The sequence below is a fragment of the Lipophrys pholis genome (genome assembly GCF_963383615.2).
Source record: "Lipophrys pholis genome assembly, chromosome: 11".
NCBI lineage: Eukaryota > Metazoa > Chordata > Actinopteri > Blenniiformes > Blenniidae > Lipophrys > Lipophrys pholis.
Window position 1 is genome coordinate 953594 of NC_137631.1, and position 22462 is coordinate 976055.

Below are 22462 nucleotides of genomic sequence, written 5' to 3' on the forward strand. Positions count from 1 at the left end.
TAGATGCAGGTCACAGGGTTTTTAAGAGTATCGACATATTTATCCTATCTGAGATTATTTCTTGTCCGTTGAATTATTGGCGCTTTCGTTGGCCGCGGGTCGATCCAGCTCTTCGCCGCCGCTCAGCGGCGTTATGTCCAGACTTTTGTCAGGACTGGTGGGACTCCTCTCGGTTAGATGATGGAGCGTCTTTGTGTTGACCGTTACTCTCTCTTCAGGCCCGCCTCCGTTCTGCTTGGCGACGCCCAGCGCGGCCTTCCGTGCCTTTTCACCAACCCCGCCGCCGTTAGCGTGGGCGGTCCGGAGCTCCCGCATGGTGCCGAATCCCGACTGAACGGCGGACAGCGTCCTCTGGTGGCCGTCCAGCCGCTGGCAGCGGTACAGCCCCCGAAAGGCGGAGCGGAACTTCTGCGACATGGCGTTGTAGATGACGGGGTTGATGGCGCTGTTGGCGTAGATGCACGTCCGACAGAAGAGGATGAACCAGTCGTCCAGGTATGGCGAGGACACGAAAGAGTTGATCAGGACCAACGTGCGGTAGGGCATCCAGAGCAGGGCGAACAGGATCACCACCACGGCCAACATCTTGGTCACCTGCAGGGGAAACACAGGAACCGTTCAGTGAAACATAAACAGAGCACTACTACTCTCCAATCGTCATTAACCACCTTGTTTTAACTGTCATGTTCGTCTCTATGCCGATGATACTGTCATTTATAAATTCAACACTAACGGATTCATCCATCCATTTTTCTATAATGAGAGTAAAATTTACTTAAACATAAAAAAAAGTTTATTTTAAAACTGAAAACTTGTTTTCGATTACAGTGGACCTGGCTCAAAACTGGTCTGAAACTAAATTAAAACCAGCCAGAACCTGGGGTGCACATGGAGTTCTGGAACGGCTGGAGGACCAGGGCTCCGAAGAAACGTGTAGTTAGAGTCCCGGGGACATTTTCGGACTTTGAGAAATTTTTCGGTCTCTTCTGGCAAACAGGGAAACCTCAAAAGATGGGAAAGTTTCCCCATATTTCGAGGTTTCCCTCTATGCCAGAGGAGACCTCGGCATGTCTCTAATTTGAATACAACTGTTCCAAAAGAAGTTGTAAATTGTAGTAAAAGTGGTCTAAAATTAATCTTACAGAAAAAAAGTTTTCTATTTGTACACTGGTTTTGAGCCAGTTTAATCCAAATTAAAGTTACACAGGTCTAAAAAAAAAAAGTCGTCAATTATCGAAAAAACTGGTTAAAAACTGGAATTAGAATCAAATCATTTGTTCCGATATAAGTTACATAGTTACAAGTGAAACTGACCCAAAACAAGAAAAACATTTGGTCCAAAAACCCCAAAAAAAGGTTTTATTTGGAGGAAAAAACTTTGATAAACTCGTCTGAACTCAGAGTAAAATGAGCCCAAAACCAGTTTTAAATGAAAATAAAACTGACCTAAAACTAGTCGAGTCACTCGGGAAACATCAGAACAACATCATCAAAAGTTGAGAAACTCAATTTATGAGACTGTGTGTGTGTGTGTGTGTGTGTGTGTGTGTGTGTGTGTGTGTGTGTGTGTGTGTGTGTGTGTGTGTGTGTGTGTGTGTGTGTGTGTGTGTGTGTGTGTGTGTGTGTGTGTGTGTGTGTGTGTGTGTGTCAGAGTAATTACCATGTGCTTGCTGCCAGGCGACTGCTTAATTGAGTCGTTCACAAAGTGAGAGACAAAAGAGGAACGAAGAGACGAAACGAAACAAGGAGTCAGAATGAAACTGGAGGAGACGGAGAACCGGAGGTAGAGAACAGGTGCAGGAGAATCCGGGGGTGGGGGGGGTGGGGGGTGGGGGTGGGGGGGTCAGATGGAGGTAAACCGCTGACATTTCACAACACAGATAAAAGCTTATCAGGAAAAAGTCCATCTGAGGAAATAAGAGGTGTCCATGCTCTCATGACTCCTGGATTGATTCAGATTTCATGTCTGGAATACGGACGCACCGATACCGATACCGATACCGATACCGATACCGATACCAGTATTTGGTCCGATACAACCCGGCGAGTTTCAAGTGTGGTCATCAGTCAGTAACGTCAGCAGCAGCAGGCGGAGAGAGGACCAGAGACGTCCGCTGGTTGGAGAGTCTTTCATTATTAGTCTTTATTAGTGGGACCAGATGGGACACGCTGCAAATGATCCTCTGATGGAAGATCAAGAGGAGGAGAAAGAGTCTGGACATCACCAGCAACTTCATCACCGGCAACTTCATCACCGGCAACTTCATCACCAGCAACTTCATCACCGGCAACTTCATCACCAGCAACTTCATCACCGGCAACTTCATCACCGGCAACTTCATCACCAGAGATAATCACTATGTTCTGATAAAATATCAAGAGGACGTCTGCTGCACACCATCATCCATCCCTCTGTCATCCATTCATCCATCCATCATCCCTCTATCATCCATCCATCCATCCATCCATCCATCATCCCTCTATCATCCATCCATCCATCATCCCTCTATCATCCATCCATTCATCATCCCTCTATCATCCATCCATCCATCCATCCATCATCCCTATATCATCCATCCATCCATCTATCATCCCTCTATCATCCATCCATCCATCCATCATCCCTCTATCATCCATTCATCCATCCATCATCCTTCTATCATCCATCATCCCTATATCATCCATCCATCCATCCATCCATCTATCATCCCTCTATCATCCATCCATCCATCCATCCATCATCCCTATATCATCCATCCATCCATCCATCCATCCATCCATCATCCCTATATCATCCATCCATCCATCCATCCATCTATCATCCCTCTATCATCCATCCATCATCCCTCTATCATCCATTCATCCATCCATCATCCTTCTATCATCCATCATCCCTATATCATCCATCCATCCATCATCCCTCTATCATCCATCCATCCATCCATCATCCCTCTATCATCCATCCATCATCCCTCTATCATTGCTCCACTGTCAGTCGGTGTCTGGTATTCTCTAACCACTGCAGGCGGTAAACAAAATGGCGGCGGGTTTCACAGTGGTTGGGCTGAGCGTGGTTCCGATAAGCGTCCGGGCCGCCAGCAGTGATCCGGCGCTCGCCGCCTCAGCAGGTAGATAAAAGCACAACAAAGCATCTAATTGAACATGAAGGGGAGCGAGGAGAGCTTCCTAATTATCTCCACGCCGCGATAATGAGACGCAAAGCTTTCTGAGGAGGGAGATTGAGATTAAGACTGTAATTATGATACTTGACATCACAAACATTCTTTTTCCTCTTTGCCAGAGCAGTGGAGGCAGTTGTTCAAGTCACTGAGCCAAGGAATTTTAGTTAATGCGCCATCGTTAGTCCCGAAACAGCGTGACAGTGGAAAGAAGAGGCAAAGAATGTGAATAGTTACAGGGAAACACTGTGAAGCCGCGCAGGAGCAACATTTAGAAAGATGAAAACTCAGTTTGTCCACAAAATTGATGCTCAAAGTCGTGGAAAGAAAAACCTAGAACAACATTTGATGTCAGTAACATCGAGAGAGGAGAGACTGTCCAAAACCATTGTCTGAGAGCACTTTTAAAAAAGCACCGACTGTCAGCGCCTCTGAAAAACATTTCTGTTCACTTTCAGAAACCATTGTCTGTGGACACTTCTCAAGAGCAGAAGACCATGACCTCTTCCAAGAACCATCGTCTAAGAACATTTTTGAAAACCATTGTCAGTGGACGCTTCTGAAACGATGATGAGTTCCTATGACTCAGGAAGGTTGCAGTGAGCGAAGCTTCCCTCCCCCCCGACTGTCCTCCTCCCCATGCGCTGGCGCCGATCAGAGGCAGGAGCAAACCCTCAGAGATTAGAGGTAATCTCCCAGCGCTGGATTAATCTCCCCGTCATGAAAGTTCCATTCACAACTTTATCAAACTCCCATCAGATTGAGTTCCACCGATCAAACCGGCGAACGAGGAAGTGAGACGGCGAGTCGCCGGCGCCACTTCACTGTGATTCCCCCCCAATCGCATTATGCAAATCTGCTGCACTCACATGAAGCTCCTTCAACACGGCCAGATTAAGATCTTCTCTCTACTCCCGCGACACACACACTCACACACACACACACACACACACACACACACACACACACACACACACACACACACACACACTCAGGATTCTAAAAGCAGCTCTATTAACGTTTGTCCTCGAACCTTCATGCGAGTGACCCTCGGCGCTGATTTACATCCTGTTGTCATTCCTCCGCAGCCGCGAGGATCAATACTGATCCTGATGTTGTTATTGATGAGGAAGTGCTTCAGCACCTCGCCGCTCAAATTACATGGAGCCGCACGCAACACTGCTGCAATACCACCTCGTTCCACCCAGTGGCAGTGTTGAGCCTCGCTGGGGTTTTTTTTTGTTTTGTTTTTGTTTTTAAGTGGTTCACGTCTTCTTCAACTGATAATTCATCCTAAAATAGCTCACTACTTCCCCCCAGTGGTGGAAAGTGATACTGCAAGGCCGGATAATTCAGCACTAGTTTGCTAACTTTAGTTAGTTTAACTACGTTTCTTCACCTTCTCATGATTTGAACCAAAAAAATGTTCCAGAAAGAATCACTCTCCATCATTTAGTTTTCCTTGTCTAATATCTACTGATGAACATGTTGCATTTTTGTGAGTGAGTGAGTTCAGTCGGTCGGTACAAATATATATAATGTCTTTTAGGACGTATTGTACTTGGACAACATGACTTTTAACTGCTCAGTGTGAAATCAGTGGCCACAGGCAGTGGAGGATTTTAAACCAGGACGAGAAACCAAACGACGGCGGCGCTCGTCCTGCTGAGAGAACTGAAGGTCGATGCTTTCAGGACCCAAAAAAAAAAAAACCCCAAGAGGATAAATGTGTTGTGCATGAGAGCTGGGAGACAAAACAGCAACCTGGGGGGGTGGGGGGGTGGTGGTGGTGGGTGGTGGGGTGGGGGGGTGGGGGGCTCTGAGAGTCCATTACCTCCACCTCCCCCGGCCACACAATGCTTTCTACGCCGGTCGGAGGGCGCTTTTCTGAAGCGATGGGCAGCAGGGGGCGAGGGGGAGGAGAAGCCGAGGAGGGCGGGGGGGGGGGGTCACCATGACAGCGCCGTTAAGAGCCAATCACATCCTCCGAGCCCCCAGCAGGTCGCAGCCAGGGTCAAATGTGAGAGGAGGCTATCGCTGCAGCAATTACCAGAAAGATAAGACCGGACTGAGTGGGGGTGTGGGGGGGGTGGGGGGGCAGACCTGCTTCCTGGAGGACAGCGTGCTCTTCAGCCGGCCCCCCCGGCCACCCTCGGGGGCCTCGCGGCAGCTCCGGCGCAATGTGGTGGCGCTGGCGTCCGGGTGGTTGGGCAGAGGGCTGCGGGGACACAAGGGGGGGGGGACACGAGAGGGGGGGCGGGGGGGGGGACACAAGAGGGGGGGGGACACAAGAGGGGGGGCGGGGACAAGAGGGGGGGGGGGGGGGGGACACGAGAGGGGGGGGCGGGGGGGGGGGACACAAGAGGGGGGGGACACAAGAGGGGGGGGGGGGGGGGGGGGACATGAGAGGGGGGGCGGGGTCAGTCAGGCATCAGGGTCCACATCAAGGATTTCAACAAGACATTCTCAGAACAAGAAAAACAATTTCTGAAACAATATGAACCTGTCCTGACCGCACGCTGGCATTAAGGCCCCGTTTCCATGGCAACGTCTCCAGTAGAAGTAAATAGTTTCAGAAAAGATTCATGTTTACGTGGCAACGCTTTGAAAAGAACAAACCAAGTTGTATTGTTATTACGGTGACTGTCAAAATAAAACCACCAAGTTGGATTGTTAGTACGGTGACTGTCAAAATAAAAGTACCAAGTTGTATTGTTATTACGGTGACTGTCAAAATAAAACCACCAAGTTGGATTGTTATTACGGTGACTGTCAAAATAAAACCACCAAGTTGGAGTGTTATTACGGTGACTGTCAAAATAAAAGTACCAAGTTGTATTGTTATTACGGTGACTGTCAAAATAAAACCACCAAGTTGGATTGTTATTACGGTGACTGTCAAAATAAAACCACCAAGTTGGATTGTTATTACGGTGACTGTCAAAATAAAAGTACCAAGTCCAGGAGAACATGGACTGGGAGTCATGACACCACGGAGGAAACTTTGTTCTGATTGGCTCTACTGAGCATGTGCAGAACTGCTAGTTACTATTTAGTACTAGTTATTATTAGCAGTGTTTTAGAAAAGTTGTCTTTCCAACCAAAACACAAGAAGTTTCTGCTTTTCACTGTAAAACATCGTTTAAAGTAAAATCAGCTGGAATGGAAGGTAAAGTATTCTCAGCTGAACTTCCATGTTTTGCTTCCAAACTGCTGACTGAGGTGACAGGAGGCTCCCTCGGGTCCCCCCACCAGGAAAAGTGGATAAACGGGAAAATATTTGTGGGCGTTAACCTCCTGCAGACGCTGGCCTGTGACCCCCCCGATGTGTCGGACCGGCCTTCCTCACGCCGGCTTTGAAGCCGACTGAACAGAAGACACAAGAATCCAACTGTTAATGTCGGAGCTGCTTCTGAAACTGGATCTTCTCCTGGTGTCTGCACAGCAGCCGGGAAATATTAAGAAGCAACTTGGAAATCTAATGTAGTAGTACAACTTCCTTAATAACACTGCGACTTGGTGGCTTTATTTTGACAGTCATCTTAATAGCAATCCAACTTGGTAGTTTTATTTTGACAGTCATCTTAATAGCAATCCAACTTGGTGGTTTTATTTTGACAGTCATCTTAATAGCAATCCAACTTGGTGGTTTTATTTTGACAGTCATCTTAATAGCAATCCAACTTGGTGGTTTTATTTTGACAGTCACTGTAATAACAATCCAACTTGGTGGTTTTATTTTGACAGTCATCTTAATAGCAATCCAACTTGGTGGTTTTATTTTGACAGTTACTGTAATAACAATCCAACTTGGTAGTTTTATTTTGACAGTCACAGTAATAACAATCCAACTTGGTAGTTTTATTTTGACAGTCACCGTAATAACAATCCATGTTGGTAGCTTTATTTTGACAGTCACTGTAATAACAATCCATGTTGGTAGCTTTATTTTGACAGTCACTGTAATAACAATCCAACTTGGTAGTTTTATTTTGGCAGTCACCATAATAACAATCCAACTTGGTAGTTTTATTTTGGCAGTCACCATAATAACAATCCAACTTGGTAGTTTTATTTTGACAGTCACCGTAATAACAATTCAACTTGGTAGTTTTATTTTGACAGTCACTGTAATAACAATCCAACTTGGTAGTTTTATTTTGACAGTCACCGTAATAACAATCCATGTTGGTGGCTTTATTTTGACAGTCACTGCAACAACAATCCAACTTGGTAGTTTTATTTTGACAGTCACTGTAATAACAATTCAACTTGGTAGTTTTATTTTGTCAGTCACCGTAATAACAATTCAACTTGGTAGTTTTATTTTGACAGTCACCGTAATAACAATTCAACTTGGTAGTTTTATTTTGACAGTCACCGTAATAACAATCCATGTTGGTGGCTTTATTTTGACAGTCACTGCAACAACAATCCAACTTGGTAGTTTTATTTTGACAGTCACTGTAATAACAATCCAACTTGGTAGTTTTATTTTGACAGTCACCGTAATAACAATCCATGTTGGTGGCTTTATTTTGACAGTCACTGTAATAACAATCCAACTTGGTAGTTTTATTTTGACAGTCACAGTAATAACAATCCAACTTGGTAGTTTTATTTTGGCAGTCACCGTAATAACAATCCAAGTTGGTGGCTTTATTTTGACAGTCACCGTAATAACAATCCAACTTGGTAGTTTTATTTTGACAGTCACTGTAATAACAATCCAACTTGGTAGTTTTATTTTGGCAGTCACCGTAATAACAATCCAAGTTGGTAGTTTTATTTTGACAGTCACTGTAATAACAATCCAACTTGGTAGTTTTATTTTGGCAGTCACCGTAATAACAATCCAAGTTGGTAGTTTTATTTTGACAGTCACAGTAATAACAATCCAACTTGGTAGTTTTATTTTGACAGTCACAGTAATAACAATCCAACTTGGTAGTTTTATTTTGGCAGTCACCGTAATAACAATCCAAGTTGGTAGTTTTATTTTGACAGTCACTGTAATAACAATCCAACTTGGTAGTTTTATTTTGGCAGTCACCGTAATAACAATCCAAGTTGGTAGTTTTATTTTGACAGTCACAGTAATAACAATCCAAGTTGGTAGTTTTATTTTGACAGTCACTGTAATAACAATCCAACTTGGTAGTTTTATTTTGGCAGTCACCATAATAACAATCCAAGTTGGTGGCTTTATTTTGACAGTCACTGTAATAACAATCCAACTTGGTAGTTTTATTTTGGCAGTCACCATAATAACAATCCAAGTTGGTGGCTTTATTTTGACAGTCACTGTAATAACAATCCAACTTGGTAGTCTGTCCACTAGAATGTCTGTGTTCTCCTGTTGTTAATGTTTAGAGCTCATTGTTCTGTGTGTGTGTGTGTGTGTGTGTGTGTGTGTGTGTGTGTGTGTGTGTGTGTGTGTGTGTGTGTGTGTGTGTGTGTGTGTGTGTGTGTGTGTGTGTGTGTGCTTTCAGTACTAAAACTAACCAACTAGTGGCCCGGCATGAAAACTACATCATTTTCACTGTTTCTGCCGTTTCCATGGTAACAGTCCTCTTTCATAACGTTGCCATGTGAACGCTGAACTGCTCTGAAAGGATCTTCACCAACGTGAGCGGCCTGACCTGAGGTAGAGGATGCGGGCGATGAGGGCGTAGAGCACGATGGCGAGCAGCAGCGGGATGACGTAGAAGATGGCGAAGTCGATGAGGTAGATGGGAAGGTAGAGCTCCCGCTTCACTTTGTAGCCGCACAGCACGTGTCCGTCCTCCTTCACCTGAGACACAGCCAGGACGCGGTTTACCCAGCATGCACCACTGCAGCTGTCACTCGTTGTTTCACCTCTGACATACTTTTACTTCAGAAACTCTGCAGGGAACAAACTCTGGCAGCAAAAGTACACAGATCTGGAAATACACTGACAAAAAAAGGGGAACATAAGAAAAAAAAAAAAGAACAAATGTAATTAAAAAAGTAAAGTAAAAGAAAAAAAGTGTGAAAAAGAAATAATAGAAAAATCCCAGAAAAAGGAATGAAATCATAATTCACCTTCATGTTCACTAAAATGTGAAAAAAGTTTGGTTTCCAGAAGCGCTGCAAGCTGCAGTACACGCAGGTGAAGAGCCGCGCTCACCTGGATGTCCACCAGGAAGAACCACAGCGTGCAGTACACGCAGGTGAAGAGCCGCGCTCACCTGGATGTCCACCAGGAAGAACCACAGCATGCAGTACACGCAGGTGAAGAGCCGCGCTCACCTGGATGTCCACCAGGAAGAACCACAGCGTGCAGTACACGCAGGTGAAGAGCCGCGCTCACCTGGATGTCCACCAGGAAGAACCACAGCGTGCAGTACACGCAGGTGAAGAGCCGCGCTCACCTGGATGTCCACCAGGAAGAACCACAGCATGCAGTACACGCAGGTGAAGAGCCACACGCCGGCGATGATGCGTTTAGCCCGGGACACGGTGCAGACCGTCTGGGCCTTCATGGGGTGGCAGATGGCGATGTACCTGCAGGGAGGGAGGAAGTACTTCTGATTCAGTACTGTGGGCGTGGCCTCCGCTACCAGAGCGCAAAGTACTTCATTGATTATGTAGGAGGACCTCAGGCAGCTCATCAGGGGACTCAGAGTCCAGGACCTGGCAGGGAGACCACAGTCCACCTCCTGGAGATCCAGCCCAGTACTCAACAAACTATCTGCTGTCTTCAGTCGGGACCAACAATTATGTTTCTGGAGTATTTCTACGTCTAATCCTCTCATATAGTACTTTTGACACCGAGGTACTGTTGCAGTTCTCAAGACCAGTCTTGGTCCCAACACCACATTTTCAAAGTCTTGGTCTTGGTCAGTTATTTGTTATCAGTTATTTGTTGTCAGTTGGTGGTTGTCAGTTACTTGTTATCAGTTCGTGGTTATCAGTTACTTGTCAGTTACTTGTTGTCAGTTACTTGTTGTCAGTTACTTGTTGTCAGTTGGTGGTTATCAGTTACTTGTCAGTTACTTGTTGTCAGTTACTTGTTGTCAGTTACTTGTTGTCAGTTGGTGGTTATCAGTTACTTGTCAGTTACTTGTTGTCAGTTACTTGTTGTCAGTTGGTGGTTGTCAGTTACTTGTTGTCAGTTGGTGGTTATCAGTTACTTGTCAGTTACTTGTTGTCAGTTACTTGTTGTCAGTTGGTGGTTATCAGTTACTTGTTGTCAGTTGGTGGTTATCAGTTACTTGTCAGTTACTTGTTGTCAGTTACTTGTTGTCAGTTGGTGGTTATCAGTTACTTGTCAGTTACTTGTTGTCAGTTACTTGTTGTCAGTTGGTGGTTATCAGTTACTTGTCAGTTACTTGTTGTCAGTTACTTGTTGTCAGTTACTTGTTGTCAGTTGGTGGTTATCAGTTACTTGTTGTCAGTTGGTGGTTGTCAGTTACTTGTTGTCAGTTGGTGGTTATCAGTTACTTGTCAGTTACTTGTTGTCAGTTACTTGTTGTCAGTTGGTGGTTGTCAGTTACTTGTTATCAGTTGGTGGTTATCAGTTACTTGTCAGTTACTTGTTGTCAGTTGGTGGTTATCAGTTACTTGTCAGTTACTTGTTGTCAGTTACTTGTTGTCAGTTGGTGGTTGTCAGTTACTTGTTATCAGTTGGTGGTTATCAGTTACTTGTCAGTTACTTGTTGTCAGTTACTTGTTGTCAGTTGGTGGTTGTCAGTTACTTGTCAGTTACTTGTTGTCAGTTACTTGTTGTCAGTTACTTGTTGTCAGTTACTTGTTGTCAGTTGGTGGTTATCAGTTACTTGTTGTAAGTTGATGGTTATCAGTTACTTGTTATCAGTTACTTGTTGTCAGTTGGTGGTTGTCAGTTGCCGGTCTCATGCCCTCACCTCTCCACGGTGAAGGCGGTGATGGAGCAGGACGACACGTTGATGCCCAGGTACTGCAGGTAGGTGATCCCCAGGCAGCCGGCGTGGCCGAACACCCAGGTTCCCGTCAGGCTGTCGGACACGTTGGGCAGCCCCGCCGCCACCAGCACCGTCAGGTCGGCCATGGCCAGGCTCACCAGGTAGCAGTTGGTGGGCGTCCTCATGTGGCGCGTGGTGAGGACCACCAGCACCACCATGACGTTCCCCACGATGCCCACGCCGCACACCAGCAGCACCAGGAACACCGACACCGTCTTGTACTCCAACGAGTCGGCCACGCCGGCGCTCAGCGACACGTTGGTGGGCGTGTCCATCCTGGCGCTCGCGTTGTCGGCCATATTGGCGGAGTGCTAATTGAAGCTAACGTTCAGTTGGGTGGCGAGGACTCGGAAAGACCTCCATCTTTTTATTTTCCTTCTTGACGGAGAAAAAGGAGCTCGATCCTTGATTGCGTCTTCTTGTTGCCCTTGGGCGTGGCCTTTCTAACCGATGCGGTGGAGTGAAAACCTGGAGATTACCCCGGGACCCTCGAGCAGCGCCCAGGCCCCCGATCGGTCACCTGCCAGCAGGGGAGCGGGTCAGTTAACGAGACGAACGGGGGGTTAGATTAACCAGGCTTCCAGGTAACACGTCGCTCCGCCTGTCCTCCGTCATGGTGAGGAAGAAGCTGCTCACAGAACCAGAGCAACAAACATCCGACAATAGAAAATAAACAGACGATCAATATTTCCTCTGGACTGATCAATCCAATCGATTTCACTCTTTCCCGCTTCACATTTCAAAACTTTTTCTTTAATCCAAAGCAGATCTGGGAAACTGGATTGATTGATTAGTTGTTGATCAAGTCGATTAGTTTGTTGACTTTTGGTGAGTTTGATCAATATATTGATTTGGTAGTTTGTGGGTTGATTGGTTTCGTACGTTTGTTGGTTTTTTGGGGGCAAATAATGGATTACTCTGTTTTTAACTTTGTCAACAAAGGTTGGGACGAGTTTTATTGATTGGTTGGTTGGTTGGTTGGTTGGTTGGTTGGTTGGTTGGTTGATTGGTTGGTTGGTTGGTTGGTTGGTTGATTGGTTGGTTGGTTGGTTGGTTGGTTGGTTGATTGATTGATTGAGTGAGTGAGTGAGTGAGTGAGTGAGTGAGTGAGTGAGTGAGTGAGTGAGTGAGTGAGTGAGTGAGTGAGTGAGTGAGTGATTGATTGATTGATTGATTGATTGATTGATTGATTGATTGGCTGTATGAATTTTACCAACTTTTCACAAAAATATTTGACCCAAATTAATAATTTGTCTTTATCCAAGGATGGTTCCGTTAAATTCTGAGAAGATTCGGGTCAAAGGTCAAGATTGAGGCGATGAAAAGGTCAAACGTGTATTTTCGTCCTAATTAGTCACTTTTAATCCGATTGATGCCAAAATGTTCTGTTTTCAATTTCCGTCTGCTGACATGTCACATGATGCAGTGACGTCACTACCCTGGTTATTGGTTGGGGGGGTCAAAGGTCGGGGGAGGGGTCACACAGAAATAGTAAGATGTGTTCATCAGTGTCAAACAGGGACAACATGAATGAACTCAAAGGACCGGGACAGATGATGGACAGAGTGGAGTGGTGGATCAATAAGCTTGTGATCCTCTGGTTTCCACGGTGACAAATGTGGCTTTGGCGAAAGGTTTGCGCTCTACCGAGTGTAGCTCTAGTTTGGTCATTTGGTTGCTTCGGCTTTATTGGATCATCTTTTCATATCATTTGTGAGTTTTTATTTTCAGTGAGTTTATCGGGTGGTGTTTTTCTTTGGCTGGTTTGTGGTTCGGCTGATCAGTCGAGCGTCGTCGTCGTGTGAACAGACGCCGTCGTCGTGTGAACAGACGTCGTGTGAACAGACGTCGTCGTCGTGTGAACAGACGTCGTGTGAACAGACGCCGTCGTCGTGTGAACAGACGCCGTCGTCGTGTGAACAGACGTCGTGTGAACAGACGCCGTCGTCGTGTGAACAGACGTCGTGTGAACAGACGTCGTGTGAACAGACGTCGTGTGAACAGACGCCGTCGTCGTGTGAACAGACGTCGTGTGAACAGACGTCGTGTGAACAGACGACGTGTGAACAGACGCCGTCGTCGTGTGAACAGACGTCGTGTGAACAGACGTCGTGTGAACAGACGACGTGTGAACAGACGCCGTCGTCGTGTGAACAGACGTCGTGTGAACAGACGTCGTGTGAACAGACGTCGTGTGAACAGACGTCGTGTGAACAGACGCCGTCGTCGTGTGAACAGACGCCGTCGTCGTGTGAACAGACGTCGTGTGAACAGACGCCGTCGTCGTGTGAACAGACGTCGTGTGAACAGACGACGTGTGAACAGACGCCGTCGTCGTGTGAACAGACGTCGTGTCGTGTGAACGGACCCCAAGACGGCGGGAAGGTTTTCACATGAAGACATCATGTGACCGAGGCTCTGGACACGAAGCAACACGATCAACTCCGACATGCCGGAGCCGTCTCTGTCGTTCAGAAACTCTGCAGCTTTTATTCTCCTGAACCGGCTTCAGCAGAGCCTCTGTAGTCTGAGTCCAACCAGCCTCATTATTCTGGAGCCGGCAGCTCCGACCTGCTTCAACACGCCCGGGACGCCGGCCAGCCAAGAGATTAAACCTTCAAATGGAGGAGTGACTCCACCCCGAGCGGAGGGACACGTCCTTTAAACAGTGGAGACAGGAGACCTTCAGACCACCGCCACGGGACAAACTGTGGATCTTCTTCTGGATTCTGATGTTTTCTCACTTTGAGCTCATTTCTGATTCCAGACTTATTTTAAGAGTTTTCATCTGATTTCACATTAATCTTTGGCTTCGTTTGGCCTGTCTCTAGGCTCAGGTTTAGACCGTGTGGACTAGTTTTAGATCGGGTGAAGACAATGTTTGGACTAGAGTTAGACTCAAGTTTAAACAATGTTTGGACTAGAGTTAGACTAAATATTAAACGATGTTTGGACTAGAGTTAGACTAAAGTTTAAACGATGTTTGGACTAGAGTTAGACTAAAGTTTAAACGATGTTTGGACTAGAGTTAGACTAAATATTAAACAATGTTTGGACTAGAGTTAGACTAAATATTAAACGATGTTTGGACTAGAGTTAGACTAAAGTTTAAACGATGTTTGGACTAGAGTTAGACTAAAGTTTAAACGATGTTTGGACTAGAGTTAGACTAAATATTAAACAATGTTTGGACTAGAGTTAGACTAAAGTTTAAACGATGTTTGGACTAGAGTTAGACTAAATATTAAACAATGTTTGGACTAGAGTTAGACTAAATATTAAACAATGTTTGGACTAGAGTTAGACTAAATATTAAACGATGTTTGGACTAGAGTTAGACTAAAGTTTAAACGATGTTTGGACTAGAGTTAGACTAAAGTTTAAACGATGTTTGGACTAGAGTTAGACTAAAGTTTAAACGATGTTTGGACTAGAGTTAGACTAAATATTAAACGATGTTTGGACTAGAGTTAGACTAAAGTTTAAACGATGTTTGGACTAGAGTTAGACTAAAGTTTAAACGATGTTTGGACTAGAGTTAGAATAAATATTAAACGATGTTTGGACTAGAGTTAGACTAAAGTTTAAACGATGTTTGGACTAGAGTTAGACTAAATATTAAACAATGTTTGGACTAGAGTTAGACTAAATATTAAACGATGTTTGGACTAGAGTTAGACTAAAGTTTAAACGATGTTTGGACTAGAGTTAGACTAAATATTAAACGATGTTTGGACTAGAGTTAGACTAAAGTTTAAACGATGTTTGGACTAGAGTTAGACTAAATATTAAACGATGTTTGGACTAGAGTTAGACTAAAGTTTAAACGATGTTTGGACTAGAGTTAGACTAAATATTAAACAATGTTTGGACTAGAGTTAGACTAAATATTAAACAATGTTTGGACTAGAGTTAGACTAAATATTAAACGATGTTTGGACTAGAGTTAGACTAAAGTTTAAACGATGTTTGGACTAGAGTTAGACTAAATATTAAACGATGTTTGGACTAGAGTTAGACTAAAGTTTAAACAATGTTTGGACTAGAGTTAGACTAAATATTAAACGATGTTTGGACTAGAGTTAGACTAAAGTTTAAACGATGTTTGGACTAGAGTTAGACTAAAGTTTAAACGATGTTTGGACTAGAGTTAGAATAAATATTAAACGATGTTTGGACTAGAGTTAGACTAAAGTTTAAACGATGTTTGGACTAGAGTTAGACTAAATATTAAACAATGTTTGGACTAGAGTTAGACTAAATATTAAACGATGTTTGGACTAGAGTTAGACTAAAGTTTTAAACGATGTTTGGACTAGAGTTAGACTAAATATTAAACGATGTTTGGACTAGAGTTAGACTAAAGTTTAAACGATGTTTGGACTAGAGTTAGACTAAATATTAAACGATGTTTGGACTAGAGTTAGACTAAAGTTTAAACGATGTTTGGACTAGAGTTAGACTAAATATTAAACAATGTTTGGACTAGAGTTAGACTAAATATTAAACGATGTTTGGACTAGAGTTAGACTAAAGTTTAAACGATGTTTGGACTAGAGTTAGACTAAATATTAAACGATGTTTGGACTAGAGTTAGACTAAAGTTTAAACGATGTTTGGACTAGAGTTAGACTAAATATTAAACGATGTTTGGACTAGAGTTAGACTAAAGTTTAAACGATGTTTGGACTAGAGTTAGACTAAATATTAAACGATGTTTGGACTAGAGTTAGACTAAATATTAAACAATGTTTGGACTAGAGTTAGACTAAATATTAAATAATGTTTGGACTAGAGTTAGACTAAAGTTTAAACGATGTTTGGACTAGAGTTAGACTAAAGTTTAAACGATGTTTGGACTAGAGTTAGACTAAATATTAAACGATGTTTGGACTAGAGTTAGACTAAAGTTTAAACGATGTTTGGACTAGAGTTAGACTAAATATTAAACGATGTTTGGACTAGAGTTAGACTAAATATTAAACAATGTTTGGACTAGAGTTAGACTAAATATTAAACAATGTTTGGACTAGAGTTAGACTAAATATTAAACGATGTTTGGACTAGAGTTAGACTAAAGTTTAAACGATGTTTGGACTAGAGTTAGACTAAAGTTTAAACGATGTTTGGACTAGATTTAGACTAAATATTAAACAATGTTTGGACTAGAGTTAGACTAAATATTAAACAATGTTTGGACTAGAGTTAGACTAAATATTAAACAATGTTTGGACTAGAGTTAGACTAAAGTTTAAACGATGTTTGGACTAGAGTTAGACTAAATATTAAACAATGTTTGGACTAGAGTTAGACTAAAGTTTAAACGATGTTTGGACTAGAGTTAGACTAAATATTAAACAATGTTTGGACTAGAGTTAGACTAAAGTTTAAACGATGTTTGGACTAGAGTTAGACTAAAGTTTAAACGATGTTTGGACTAGAGTTAGACGACACTTCAGACTGAATTCAGACATATTTCAAACTAAAATTGACGCAAAGTTTAGACTAGATTTACACTCGAGTTTAAATAACAATTCAAAGTGAAGTTTAGACTAAATCCAACTAGTTTTCAGCAGGTTTCAGTTTAGTTTAGGTTTATCTAATTGTTTATTAGTGACTGAGCCCGAAGGCGAGGACCCTGTTGTTTTTGGAATGTTTCTTATTCCTGTGCCTGTCTCTTTAAGAGGCAAGGCGCTAACATTACCATTGAGAGGACGGCGTTGATTTTTCTTCTTGTTTTTCTTCTGCCGTCTTTTGGCGTTAACTCGTCCCGCACCGTTTGGAGCAGGTGCTCTCTAGCGCCACCTACAAACACTTTGTAGGAATGTCGTAGAGAGATCAAACCAAAACTCAATTGTTCGTCTCATCTAGACCGAAACATCACGCTCCGGTCCCCCCCGACAGAAATCCAACAGGAAGTCTGCAATTTGCCTTTCAAAATAGTATTTTCACCCAAAAAAAAGGCGCTTGCGCAAACACTATGTCCTCTGAGGGCGAATATCGTATCAGCTTCAACACATGATTCAATGACAGAGGAGACGCTCCATAACGCTCCATAACGCTCAATAACTCCGTTCAACTGGTGGATTAGTCCAGCGGTTTGATTTTTATTACACGTCAGACACGTTTAGACACGTCACCGTGCACCGACACATATTTACCTGTTAACACACCTTAATGAGGACAACCTGCCTGACGAGGACAACCTGCCTGACGAGGACAACCTGCCTGACGAGGACAACCTGCCTGATGAGGACAACCTGCCTGACGAGGACAACAGACAGGTTCTCCTGGGAAATTTAAAGCTGAGCGACACTGAAACGACCAAAACACCTGGATTGGACCGGATTATTGGAATATTCAGGCCGCGGGTGATACATGATTGCCTCCATACTCCACTCTGGGTTCACTTGCTTAACGTTCCTTGACGTTCCATAACGTTCCTTGACGTTCCATAACGTTCCTTAACGTTCCTTGACGTTCCATAACGTTCCTTAACGTTCCTTAACGTTCCTTGACGTTCCATAACGTTCCTTAACGTTCCTTAACGTTCCTTGACGTTCCATAACGTTCCTTAACATTCCTTGACGTTCCTTGACGTTCCATAATGTTCCTTAACGTTCCTTAACGTTCCTTGACGTTCCATAACGTTCCTTAACGTTCCTTAACGTTCCTTGACGTTCCATAACGTTCCTTAACATTCCTTGACGTTCCATAACGTTCCTTAACGTTCCTTGACGTTCCATAACGTTCCTTAACATTCCTTGACGTTCCTTAACGTTCCTTAACGTTCCTTGACGTTCCTTAACGTTCCTTGACCTTCCATAACGTAACATTCCAGAAACGATCTCCACCTCTGCTGCCCGGCGTTCTCCACCTTTCCTGAAGTATTTTATGTTTCACTCCAGGAGTTCTGAGCCTCTGGATCTTTATCTTATCTAAACTGTGATTGTTCAGACGGGAGACGGAGGTTCTCCTCACTCAAGAACCCAGCAGCTCTGGAGCAGGAGCAGTCGGCGTACAGATCACGCTGTCGACCTCAGAGGGGCGGAGCCTAGCGCACCGGGTGGATGATGATTGTGACGTCACGTCCTCTGAGCAGACGAAAGTTTGACTTTCCCTTTCCAGCAGAGGACATAAGACCCGAGGACCAGAACCCCCCAAGAGGCTCCAGTCTGGTCCCTCCAAGCAAGGAGGTCATAGAGGATTTATACTAGTTTTATTTTACATTTCATTGCATTTTCACCAGAATGTTTCACTAAAAATGACTTTATGTTGAGATTGTACCACCTTCAGTACTAACTGTTTGATCTTACAGAGATATAGACCATTTCCTTACGTCCACTCTGACCACGACAAAGAAAAACTTTCTAGTGTAAATTTAAAGGTGATTCTAGTAATACTTGACCAGTCTGGTCAAATACTCAGGAGGACCAATTTAATTTGCATGTGGGAATATTTCTGGACTCGTTTGTGATGTTTGGAATAGTTTTGATTCACACGAGTCACCGGCAGATTTAACGATCAACAGTGGCTCTTGTTTTAGACTCAGGTTTAGGCCGGGACTAGTTCTAGACTCCATGTGGAACCTTTTCTCTTGGTTTAAAGGACTCGTGACGACACTGAGACGGCGGTCGGTCCTTCCTGTTGGGCTGAAGTTTACTGTGATTTTGATCTTTTACCTCTGAGACCATGAGGGATTCAGCATCATCCATCCAGTGATGAAGAGTGCATCTTCTTCCTCCTCCGTGTGAGAGCTGGAGTTAAAACCAGCTTTAATAACATCAGCTGTTGGTGGGAGGAGTCGGGGGGCATTAAGCCGCCCCTCCAGGACCCTGAAGGCAGCGCTGCAGGCGTCAACACCTTTCAGAACTGTATTAAAGTAATTGTAATCGGATTTTGTGAGGAAACTCAGAGAAGTGTTTCTTTATTTCCCTCTGATGATGCCTCCTGGTGTTTTTCTAACGTTGCCACCGTTTCTCTTCCACCCCGCTGAGCACCAACACTGATTAAAGCCATTTGTAAAAGCGCAGCAGTTGAGAGGAAGGGTGGAGGTGACTGGAGGACGCAGGGTTTGTTTGAGAGCCAATCAGGCTTCAGCTGCAGCAGGTGTCTGGAGCCTCGCCTCCCAAGAGCGCCTGCTAATAAATGGAGGCGGACGTGAAATGAAAAGTAATCTGTCATCAGTCAGCTTCCATTCCTCGGCGCCACACGCCGTCACACGAGCTGTTTCCCGCCGCCGCCGCCGCCGCCACCGCCGCCGCCACCGCCGCCGCCACCGCCGCCGCCGCAGGGCTTCCTGTTGGTTCTGCACACAAACATCCTTCCAGACCAGACGCGCGGCTTTAATATCTGATGAAATGTTTCTTGTGTCGGCGCAACTGCCGGCTTCTGATTGGTCCCTGGGACAACGTGAGACGTCACAAAATGTCCCCAAAGACGGACTGAGGTTCATCCTCTCATTTCACCAGGTCACCGTGTCTTCTTAGTTTGTTTGATTGTTTGGTCAAATAGCAGGTTGGTTGCTTGGTTGGTTGGTTGCTTGGTTGGTTGGCTGGTTGCTTGGTTGCTTGGTTGGTTGCTTGGTTGCTTGGTTGCTTGGTTGCTTGGTTGCTTGGTTGGTTGCTTGGCTGGTTGCTTGGTTGCTTGGCTGGTTGCTTGGTTGCTTGGTTGGTTGCTTGGTTGGTTGCTTGGTTGCTTGGTTGCTTGGCTGGTTGCTTGGTTGGCTGGTTGGTTGCTTGGCTGGTTGCTTGGCTGGTTGCTTGGTTGCTTGTTGCTTGGTTGCTTGGCTGGTTGCTTGGCTGGTTGCTTGGTTGCTTGGTTGGCTGGTTGGTTGCTTGGCTGGTTGGTTGCTTGGTTGCTTGGTTGGCTTGTTGGTTGGCTGGTCGCTTGGTTGGCTGGTTGGTTGCTTGGCTGGTTGGTTGCTTGGTTGCTTGGCTGGTTGCTTGGCTGGTTGCTTGGTTGGCTGGTTGGTTGCTTGGTTGGTTGCTTGGTTGGTTGCTTGGTTGGCTGGTTGGTTGCTTGGTTGGTTGCTTGGTTGGTTGCTTGGCTGGTTGCTTGGTTGGCTGGTTGGTTGCTTGGCTGGTTGCTTGGTTGCTTGGTTGGTTGCTTGGTTGCTTGGCTGGTTGCTTGGTTGGTTGATTTGTTGCTTGGTTGCTTGGTTGGTTTTATTGATAGTTGGTTGTTTAATAGTTGGTTAGTTATTTCATTAGTCATGTTTCAATTTTTTAGTTTGGTTTGTTTGATTAATTGGTTGTTTGTTTTCATTGGTTGGTTGGTTGGTTGGTTGGTTGGTTGGTTTATTGAATGTTTCATTTGTTAGTTGTTTTATTAGTCCACTGGCTCATTAATCAGTTGTTTAGTCGTTGGTTGGTTGGTTGGTTTTATGATTACAATGAAAATAAAAACGGAACATCCTCACAAAGGAGTAGGAAGAAGCAGAAGCTTGATCAATTCTTCTCCTGTTCATCTGTTTATCCCGGGATTTTGGTTCTGGTGTTTTGCAACCATCCTCATACCATTAAATAACCACAAAGAAACCAACCAACAGCTAAAGAGATAGAATAAATAAAAATTATATATATATATATATATATATATAAGTATATATAAGTATATTGAAGTACGGATACATCAAAGTAGAAAAACACCCTGTGCATGTTGTCTGTCTATCTATCTATCTATCTATCTATCTATCTATCTATCTATCTATCTATCTATCTATCTATCTATCTATCTATCTATCTATAAATTCATTAACACACATAACCACCACAGTTATTGTTTGAATATAAAAATCTTATCAAAAGAACGATTCTTATTCTCAAATAAAAGTCGTGAAAAAAGGTCAAATGAATTTATAACTTCTTCACACTCCTTTCCCGGTACTGACACGCTCAAGCAGGTGAAAATAGAAATAATTAAGGCTGATAAATAATCCAGTTTATAGTCAATCTAACAGTTATTTCCTGGTTAAATATGCATTAATACACATGTGAATGCAGCTTCTCTCCTTTTCCTCCTCACAGATTAAGAAGATAATCTGATCAATTAATCACATCTTAATCTGAATTTGTAATCTTAGTCCCATAAATAAAAGTAGCGTTTCTTTTACCTCTTCATGTCCAGATTCCTGCGGTTTCCTCCACAGTCCGTCTTCTCAGGATCAAATGTTCCCATGTTCCTCCCTGTGAGTGTGTGAAGGCTGCTACTACTGCAGCCAGGCTTTAACTGCACACACACACACACACACACACACACACACACACACACACACACACACACACACACACACACACACACACACACACACACACACACACACACACTGCCAGCAGACGCTGCCTTCAAAATAACAGCGCAGTGTCTTTAATCCTCTGAATGTTTTTCACTCGATGATTCTTTAACTTCATTGTTTTAACAAAATGTCTGTTTCCTTCAAAGTCATATAAACGTTTTTATATGAATACAACTTGTATTTAAGTGTTTGAAAGCATTCGGAGAGAAGATTGAAGGTACGGGTGGATTATTTGTAATTTATTCAGTTTTTTTTTTTTAATGGTTTTAAAATACTTATTGGGCTTATTCTGCTAAAACTGTCATTTAAAGCCAATCGTCATCATTAACACACAAAGTGGTTTTTTGTTAGATTGTGTATATTTCCCAAAAACATGACCGGGGTCCCTGCTCCTCCTCCTCCTCCTCCTCCTCTTCATCCTGTGTGTCGGCGGCATAGATTCACGAGGAGGTGCTTGTTGATATAAACTTTACTCATTCATTGATTTATTGATTGATTGATTGATTTTATTCAGTTTTTCCTTATTTATTCTCACTGATTTTATTTTATATTTTCTCAATAATGGTTTTAATTCGTGGTTTTTTCTTTTTTTACTTTCCGCGACATTTCTGTGCATAAAAGATAAAAACTCTTCATTCAGCTGCAGTCATCTTTAATATAAAGTCACTGCTGCCATCTAGCGGCCAAAATACAAATTAATACAACACCCACCGACATAAAAAAAATATAATAAAAAGATAACTGAAAAAAGATAAATAAATAATAATACAAGGCATGAGATTCTTTACATTCTATCTTTATGGAAAAATGTTGAGGGAAGAAAACAGGTAAACTCCAAAAAAACAGCTGAAGTTTAAGATAAACGCAATAAATGATATTCTTTGAAAATTTTGAAAGTATTTCTCGAACATTCAAAGAAAGAAAGCAAGAAAGAAATAATTCAAGAAAGAATTAAAGAAAGAATTAAAGAAAGAATTAAAGAAAGAATTAAAGAAAGAAAGTAGTCATCAGTCCCGTGT

General features: G+C 43.4%; 1 protein-coding gene across 1 annotated transcript; it reads right to left on the bottom strand.

Moving 5' to 3' along the window:
* Positions 1–54: 54 nt before the first annotated feature.
* trhr2 (thyrotropin releasing hormone receptor 2) lies at positions 55–11445 on the bottom strand (the record flags this gene model as incomplete). Its single annotated transcript, XM_080474753.1, has 5 exons — positions 55–594; positions 5283–5397; positions 8822–8973; positions 9575–9707; positions 11069–11445. 5 exons carry the CDS (start codon positions 11443–11445, stop codon positions 55–57), a joined length of 1317 nt encoding a protein of 438 aa, XP_080330879.1.
* Between the last annotated feature and the right edge of the window lie 11017 nt (positions 11446–22462).